Source organism: Megalobrama amblycephala, linkage group LG10 (assembly GCF_018812025.1).
Source record: "Megalobrama amblycephala isolate DHTTF-2021 linkage group LG10, ASM1881202v1, whole genome shotgun sequence".
In the NCBI taxonomy this organism is placed as follows: domain Eukaryota; kingdom Metazoa; phylum Chordata; class Actinopteri; order Cypriniformes; family Xenocyprididae; genus Megalobrama; species Megalobrama amblycephala.
Window position 1 is genome coordinate 29,633,497 of NC_063053.1, and position 9,512 is coordinate 29,643,008.

Sequence of the window (9,512 nt, forward strand, 5' to 3'; positions counted from 1 at the left end):
TTATATATTTATATAGACAGAAAACTAATTATTGTTATATAGTTCAACACGTTTAGTCTTATTGTTTAAATCTAATTTTCTTGATTTTTTTTGCGAGTACCATGCTTTACCATGCCTAAGAGAAAAACACTATTTTGTCAAATAGCTAACATAGCATAGTCAGATGCAGCTTTATTTTTAGTAACAGTAATACAGCATTTTCTCCATCATACAATATGTTTTAAAATGAATTGCATGTCATTTATCAACACAAGCCATCCAGCATTTAATATGATATTCTAATACTGATCTTACTGCAGTGTGCAACAGTGTCTCACAGCAGCCGCCGAGTGAATGCGCAGAGTGACGTTATAACATCATTTTCAACACACTCAAATGTATCTAATTTGATAAACAGAGCTGTGTTACCTCATACTCATGACCAGAAAAGTGGAAGTGGTGCCGGTGACTGTGTCATAATAAAAGTTCTGCTGCTCGTGTGGTGTGTGTTGCGCAATCGCTCCAGCTCCTGCTCTGCTTCATACTACAGTAACGTTAATAATCACATCCATGAACATGATTTGTTCCAGAGTCCTATCCCAATTCTTTTCTGCCGGCCATTGAGGTGAAGACCACATGTCCCAAGATTCTGCGCTCAAACTTGGGGTCAACAAGCTACGCCTTTGTTTTGAATAGACCTCTAGCAGACAGAAAATCATACATATTGCACCTTTAACTAACAAAGAACAACATTTCATTAAAATATGCATTTATCTATTTATTAGCACAATATATTATTGTGTATATAGATACACTAACACTACCATTCAAAAGTTTGGGATCAGGAAAGAAAGTTCTTAGGTTCAACACGGCTGCATTTATTTGACAAAATACAGAAAAAAAATAGTAATGTGCTGAAATATTACTATAATTTTATATTTTAATTTTTTTTAAAAATGTGTTTTTTCCTTCTGTGATGGACAAGCTAAATTTTCATCATCATTACTCCAGTCTTCAGTATCACATGATCATTCAGAAGTCATTCCAATACTGTGATTTGATGCTCGAGAAACATTTCGTAATATAATCAATAGTTGTGCTGCTTAATATTTGCAGAAAATCCAAAACAGTATTTATTTGAAATGCAAATCTTTCGTAACACTATAAATGTCTTTACCGTCGCAATTGAACAATTTAATGCATCTTTGCTGAATAAAAGTATAAATTTATTAAAAAAATTATCTGAAAACTTTTGGTACGGTAACAGGAACCATATTGGAAAAAAGAAAGGTTCTATATGTTACAATTCCTTTCTTGTTTCCCCTGTTCTCAGGACTTTTATTTTGATATGTATTTTCTGTCCTAATTTTTCCACGCTGCATCACATACTGTCTGAGTAGGTACTACATTTAAATTTGAATTTACTTCACAATCGTTAAAAAAAAATTTCTATATAGTATAAATATGGGTAGTATGAATGAAATTTGGACATGTTGTTACGTAACCAACCAGCGTCAGTTGTGTCACTTCACTTCCATTTATAAATCCTCTCCTGTGGCCTCATTCAATAAAGTGTCCATCTTATGTGCATTATCTCACGGAAGTAGTAGCTCATCTGGGGACTTTTCGGCTGCTTTTTTCCGAATACTATGTATTCAGACATACTACTCTTTTGGCATACTGTTTTTTGCATACTATATAGTAGGTCAGTATTCGATTTCAGACACAGCGTCAGTGTTTCACTACCTGTGTTCAGTTCCAGTGTTTGCCTAGCTCCTTTGTTTGTTGCCATAGTTACCCTTGTTTGTTCCCATAGTGATTAATTGCCCTCACCTGTCCCTTGTTAGCCCCTTGTTATCTTGTGTAGCCCCTTGTTATCACTGGCAACGATAAATCATTTTTTCTCTCAAATTATTACTGATATAACTGATTTATAGATAAATATAATAAAATAACATAAAATATAGATATTTTCAAAGTGGTCTTAAAACACAGAGGCCTTCCTAGACAAGATTTTCCTCATACTTAAAAGTGGTTATAAAAGTGGTGTAAAACGTAAAACGTTTTGATTCTCCTTGTTTTTCCAGATTTCTATGTAAAGAGAAGAGCTGACTTCATTATAGCATTGTCCAAACTGTTCAGCGTTATACAGCATAGATTTCATTTATAATTGCTCACAGTTTTAATGTTTTTCAGGGAATTTGTTAACTACTGTAGGACTGATCTCTGCCTGGAGGAGAACAGCCTTACAACAGACCTCATATAAGGTGCTTTGAAGTGAACACTTCAAGTGTAAAATGGACCATTAAGTTGCATAAGATTGAATATTTCACAGAGTCTTAGAGGGCAGGCTCTCCTGAGTGTGTGTTGACTGAAAGGCTGAAGCTGAACACTATTGTACTGAACCATCTAATCTGCACCTACGCACGCACACACACACAAACACACACAACCAGCCGGTTACACAGTCACAGTTGTCGCTGCAAAGAACACAACTACCACTCACACAGACGAGTGTGAAAAACAGAAGCAGATGGGAATATTGTCATAAAAACAGGAAAGAAAAAAGAGAAAATTTGCACTCGCTTTCAATATATAGAAAAAAGCAGCATGAACATTCTTCGTAACATCAGGTTTGTAACAACATAAGGTTGAGTAAATTAATTCTGATCATTTTTGGGAGAACTATCTCTTTAAGATTCAAGCGAGATTACATGAGCCGCTGCATATTGCTGTGAATTTCATATTCAAACACTTGACCACACTCTGCAGTCTTCGACATGTGCAAGCAAGAACACACTGACCTTGTAAGCACAGAAACACACATTCACACACACCCACATGGACCTCTGTACTGCATGAGCAGGATGGTTTCCTTGGAAACAACTCAAGCATTCTGTGAGGAGTGATTTGTGCATGGCTTTGTTCACATAAACACAGACGGTTTCATGTTGCCATGGATTTTCTGTTCATGAGCGCAAAGAGTTCATATGAGCTCTAAATAGAATTATTATCCAAGAATATTTTTACACCTTTCACATTTCACACCTTTTTTGAATTAAGAATGGCTTGTTTTGCTAAACAAGACTGAAAAATAAAAAAATAAAAGATACTAACTCTTTCAGGAATTGCAAACTGTCAAAATGGCTCTGCAAATCACCATAAAGTTCTTGTCATACCTGAAAAGAGTAAAATATCTCCATCTACTGGTGTTTTTTATGAACTGCATCCTGTAACTGTTTAGCCTTAGACCAGAAGCAGTTACAGTATGCAGTTCATAAAAATCCACAAGTTAAAATACCAAAAAAAAAAAAAAAATTATATGTGTAATTAATAGATTTAAAATTACATAAAGACAATATAATGCACAAACATTCCACATCTAATTAGATATTGAAGATGAAAAAAGGAAAGTTCATCAAGACAAATTTTGAAAGCTGTGCTTGACAACACAGAAAAGTTTGAAAGCCAACATTAAACGCTTGCCATTAGTTAATTGGTACAGGATGCTGTCCCTCTCCGTTTTTTCAGGAAACTTCCTGTTGGGCTCTAACACCCTTCCTGGCAGCTGAAAACTGAAGTGCTCTCAACCAAAATTCATTATACTCTAAACATCAATGCAAATTATTTTATTTCTTATAGACCCAAAATCTAAATTCCCCTAGAGGGTAAATTACCCCGAGTAAAACAAAGTTACCACAGATAGAAAAAACATGCCTCAACATTTCAGTTCACAGGCCAAGCCTTAATGGTGACATTTCAAACCCAGAGTTCACTTATCTGACCCTATTGGCAAATTGTTTTCCTTTTTAAAAACATGAAAAAAACACTTTAATATACATTTTAGTATTATCTTACAAAATTCTGCTTTTCAAGTAGTTTTACAGGAAAACAGACACACAAATATAGACAGATACCAATTAAAGGCACAATATGTAAGATTTTACATATTACATATACCACTAGAACAGAGTTATATATTTTGTTGACATTATCCCAAATGTTTCCAAGAATGTTTAAATCCAGAGAAATAAGCTATTTTAACCAGGACACAGTGCGTCGCCTAACAATGACATCATTTTTTCATTTGACATGATTATCCTCGTTTTCCGGTTTTATTTTGTAGAAACCATGGAAACACCAAAGACACTTTAATATATTATGTGTTTTATTAGACAGTTGAGCAACTGATTGGATGGAAACATTCATCGACAGAAAACTTATCATGTTATAAAGCTCAACACAGTAAGTCTTATTGTTTAAATCTTGTTTTCTTGATTTACAGCGGGTACCATGATTTACCATGCCTAATATCGATCTAGCTTACTGCAGTGTGCAACAAGTGTCTCATAGTAGCCCCCGAGTGAACGCAGAGTAGCACTATAACAACTTTCAACACACAATTGTATCTAATATGATAAACAGTGCTGTGTTACCCCACATACGCTTGACCGAAAGAAGCAGAAGCGGCGACTGCGGCATAATAAAAGATCCGCTGATCTCGAGACATGTGTCATTAGCAATCGCTCCAGCAGCCTTGTTTCTGCTGATACAGCAGCACTCAGCCCTGCTCTGCTTCATACTACAGTATAGTGTTGTCAAAAGTACCGACTTCGGTACCTATCGGTACTGAAATTTTAAAAACGTGACGCTTTGAGCGCTGTTGAGCGGATTCATAAACATCTCTGATTGGCCATTGTGTTGACGCGCTCATCGGATATGCCTGTGATTGGCTACAATGATCAACGCATGGGAGCATTTGAAAGCACACGGAAGTGTTTGAATTTGAAAGCGTTTTGAAAGTGGGAGCGCGAGCGATTGAAAGCAGGCATCTAACAGTGGACCGATCCGCGATAGACGCCTGCTTTCAAACGCTCCCGTGTGTATCTGTGTAAGCACTTAGTGAAGAGATTAATTGATGAATATTTACAACGTTTTTACAGCGTTGATCATTGAAGCCAATCACAGACGCTCAACAGCGCTCAAAGCGTCACGTTTTTAAAATTTCAGTACCGACTAGGTACCGAAGTCGGTACTTTTGACAACGCTACTACAGTAACATTAATAATCTCATCCATGAACATGATTTCTGCCCAAGTCCCGTCCTGATTCTTTTCCACCGGCTGTGAGGTGAAGACGTCATCTCCCAATATTCCACGCTCAATCTCGGCATCATTGAGCTATGCCTTTTCTTTTTTTTATTTTGAATAAGTGAACTTTAGTGCCGAAAATGTACATAGTGTGCCTTTAAGTTTTTTGCAATGTACTATGACAAACCCGCTCCTGTTTCAAACAACCTGTCAAACTATTAAAGTTATTTAAGAATTCTGCCAGGTCTTTTATATATCCAGAAAACAAGGATGCATTACATTGATCAAAAGTGACATTAATGGTACAAAAGATTTCTATTTCAAATAAATTCTGTTCTTTTAATCTTTCTATTCATCAAAAAATCCAGAAAAACTGTCATAATCTTAAAGAAATATTTCTTGAGCGCCAAATCAGCATATTACACTGAAGGTTCTTTATTGGTATTGATGGTTCCATGAAGAACCTTTAACATCCATGGAAACTTTACATTTCACAAAAGGTTTAAGAACTGTTCACTGAAATGTTCTTTGGGTAACTAAAAAAATGGTTCTCCTATGGAATCGCTGAGAAAACCTTTATTTTTATTGATTTCTGATCATGTGACACTGAAGACTAGAGTAATGGCTGCTGAAAATTCCGATCAGAAAATTCATCAAATGAATGTTACATTTTAAAATATATTAACAAAGAAAAAAATTATATTGTAATAAGGTTTCACAAAATAAGTGTATTTACTTATTGTATTTTCGATTAAATAAATGCAGCCTTGGTGAGCATAAGAGACTTTCAAAAACATGAAAAAATCTTATCGACCCAAAACTTTTGAACAGTAGTCTAATTGCTGAATTCTGATGTAAAGCAAAAAAAAAAACGAACCTACTGAGAACACAAATAAGAAAACCACCTAGAAAACCATGTCTGTAAAACAATTCCATGAGTAGAGCACAAGCTCACTCACAAGCATTACAAATACAAGTTCTTTTAAAAACTTCCAGAGCCTGAATCACAGATGGGTCAGAAAGTAGGTCACTGAGACACTATGAAGATTCAAAATTCTCACTCATCCAGGTCACTGTAGAATATGTTGTATATTTTATGCTGGAGTATCTAGATGTGTTTGTAAAGATGCGGAAAGGGTCTCTTTCTAATGTTCTCACACTAAACACATACGTAAAACCCTTAAAAGTATTTATCTCTTCAAGAATGTTTGATATTTGGAGATAAATGCTTTTCTGTCTCCTCCTTCAAACCACACACACCACCTGAGATCATAAAATCACTCTGTCTCTCACAGTCACACTCTAATAAAGACACAGGCGGGGAACCGAGACACAGGTAAATGAGAATGAATCACTCAATAAATAAAGGAGGGTTGCAAGAACCTCACACACCAGCACTTGATCATTTTAACCTTCAATATTATAGTAATGTAGAACCAACTGACTCCAATGTATAGTTTACAGCAGTGGTTCTCAACTCCAGTCCTCGGGACCCACTGCTCTGCACATTTTGTATGTCTCTCTTATATGACACACTCAATTCAGTTCATGCAGACTCTCCTAATGAGCTGATGATCTAAATCAGGTGTGTTAAATAAGGGATACATACAAAATGTGCAGAGCAGTGGGTCCCGAGGACTGGAGTTGAGAAACACTGGTTTACAGCATTAGTTGAGAGATTTTTTTCCTTGAGAAAATTTGCCAAGTACTGTACCTGCTATTTACTCAAATTAATTGATACTGAATCAAATCAAATTGAATCTGAATCAAATTGCAAGCATGTGAATCAAAATCTAATCAAATCATTGTGTCAATACCCTTTGAATGTCCAAATAAAAGGGGCATTTCCCAGAAATTGTGTCGTTTAATATTCGTCCAAGAGCACAATGGCGATAAATATTATCTAAAGTAACAAAAAGTAACCTTCTTAAACATATCTACATTTTAAATGCATTATAAGCTAATGGCTTTTAAGCCAAATGTTGAAAGTTAAAGTTAGAAAAAAGTGAAAAAAGGGGAAAACATTATAAAACTCTTGTTTTGACCAATAGAAACCAACACTTATAAATTGTAGAATGTTACAAAACACAAAAATGTACAACACATGACTTTATGTACAACTGCTCTGACTTTACATGATTATGAATAACACCCTTATACTAAAAAAAACACAGTTCAACCTCTCAGTTAAAATCCACCTTCACTGAAAATTTCACAAGAAATACCAGAGAAACAGCAAGTACATTGAATTAAATGTGACATTTTGAAGTAGAAAAACTAGTATTTTCTTCTAAAACATATTCCAGTAATCTTAGTTTTATTTACAACTTTGAAAAATAATTTTTACCATGTACTCTTGAGTGTGAATGTGAGAATTTAATTTATAGTGTGCGCTTGTATAACATGATGATGATATTGGAATTATAGTTTGGAGAGCAGAATACTCTTGTGAAATATTCCCCATGTGTGGCCGAGATCAATTTCATTATAGATGCCTTTAATGATTTATTAACTGAACTATTAAGTACTTTGGTCCTGCATTTCCTATTGGAGAGCTAAAACAAAGTTTATTTGGAGCATGAAGGCCTTTCAGCAAGGCCAAAAATAAACCTGTTTTCTGACTGAAGGTTTATGAATATAGAAAGATGGTTGCACTGGATGCCATTTGACATTGATAAGTGATTCTTTAGAGATATCCGACTCATGTGAAGGATCGAAAAAAGAGGCTTCTTCAAACTATACTAAAATATTTATGACAGGTTCTAAAATACTGACAGGTTCAGTCTTAACACCTCATAAGCCTACATCTAAACAGATGTAAAAATCTTAAAATTATTTATATTTCTTTAAAGTTCAAGCCATCCAGTCATCTGGAAAATCTAAACTGTTCTCTAAAATGCTTGGTGTGATAGTAATGACAGTAATGTATTGAGAACAGTGATTTGTTAAAAACAAACAACCCTCTTAAAAATGAAAAAGTATCTGAGGAGACGCAATAGAAATGTTTTAAGCAATTATTACGTGTGCTTTAAAACTAGAATGACTAAAAAAATTAAATTTCAATCATAAACGTCTTTAAAACTCATTCGAAAGGCAATAAAGCAGCAGCAGCAGGTGAGGAAATAAACAGCAACACTAGCAAAAGCCAGAACATGGATTATATAAAACATCGCATGAAATTCTCCACGCGTGTTTATAATCGTCTGAATGAAATGTCAGTTGTTATAATGTCAAGTACAGTAGAGGAAATGAACCTGATATGATATGAACGATGATAATGATGCTGGGACAATTCATCGCTCAGCCCTGCAGCAGCAAAATCAGCCAATGTGCTTTAATAAACAAACTGATACTGTGTATAACGATATTTGATCAGAAATGAATTCAGCCCTTTATAATATCGTTTAAAGCCACGCTATACTTACTGTCTGATGCCATGGTCGCGTTGGACTGATCCCGCGGCGTCAATCACCCGCCCTGTCGATCAATATCGATCGATATCTTCATATGTATAAAGCACCGGGGAATCAAAGAGGTTTGGCGAAGATAACCGGTCCGACTGCACGTATCACCCCGTCTGTCCCTAACAAACCTGCTGGCGACGGCGGAGAAGCCCACCGGTACTCGCTGCTTCGCGGCGAGAACGTATACGGGCACGCGGTCGTCTGGACAAGAACGCGCTGCGCGCTCGCTTCTCTGCACCAATGACCTCCAGTCCAGAACCTTCATTCAGGCTCAGTGTTTCAATAATGTTATATTCACTTTAAAACCTATCTTAATATGTGTTTCTCCAACTGTGGTCACATACAGTTATGTATCAAGGGTTATTTTTTTCATTTTGTTATATGAAAATCACATTAAACCTGTATTGAAAACTTTTTACCATGTAAGCTATTTTTCCCAGGTGGATTTTTAGTCTTTTTAAAAAAATTTACTACAGTATAAGACTATAATGATCAAAAAAAAAAAAAGTAAAATAATTTCGCGTAAAAACTTTTTTCCTTCAAAATTTAGTGTAGGCCTACTTGTTTACCAAGAAAACGGTGTCAGAGCACGCCCGAGATGAAATAGGAGACATTTTGTTTTTCAAGATTTACCTTATTACATCTTGTAATTGAACTGTAGTCTATCTATGATAAATAACTATAAACAAAAATATTTTAAAAAGAGTTACAAAAATTACAGATTTCTCCTGTGATTTACGGATAAACATTGATGGACATTGTTAGTGGAGAAAGTAAACTGTGTGGAGAAAAAAAAAAAACAGTATTTTTAAGAGTGTTTACAGGACCAGAGGGCCAAAACACCAGTATTATACAAATATGAATCAGCTGAATCACGCAGAGCAACCTGACATTAAAGCGTTTGAGGACTTACTGTAAATAACAGCAATTACTGTAAATGAAAGAAAATAAACTCATGTCATGCAAAGCTAATGCAATT

At 35.3% G+C, this 9,512-nt stretch overlaps 1 protein-coding gene across 1 annotated transcript in view; it reads right to left on the bottom strand.

Annotated features, from left to right (window-relative positions):
- The window catches only part of syt16 (synaptotagmin XVI), a 29,397-nt gene extending 20,591 nt beyond the window's left edge, over positions 1–8,806 (bottom strand). Inside the window, exon 1 of the mRNA XM_048205714.1 lies at positions 8,495–8,806. Within this exon, the coding sequence (XP_048061671.1) occupies positions 8,495–8,507 (13 nt within the window). The 5' untranslated portion in view covers positions 8,508–8,806. The remainder of the gene's footprint in view (positions 1–8,494) is intronic.
- Positions 8,807–9,512: the final 706 nt, after the last annotated feature.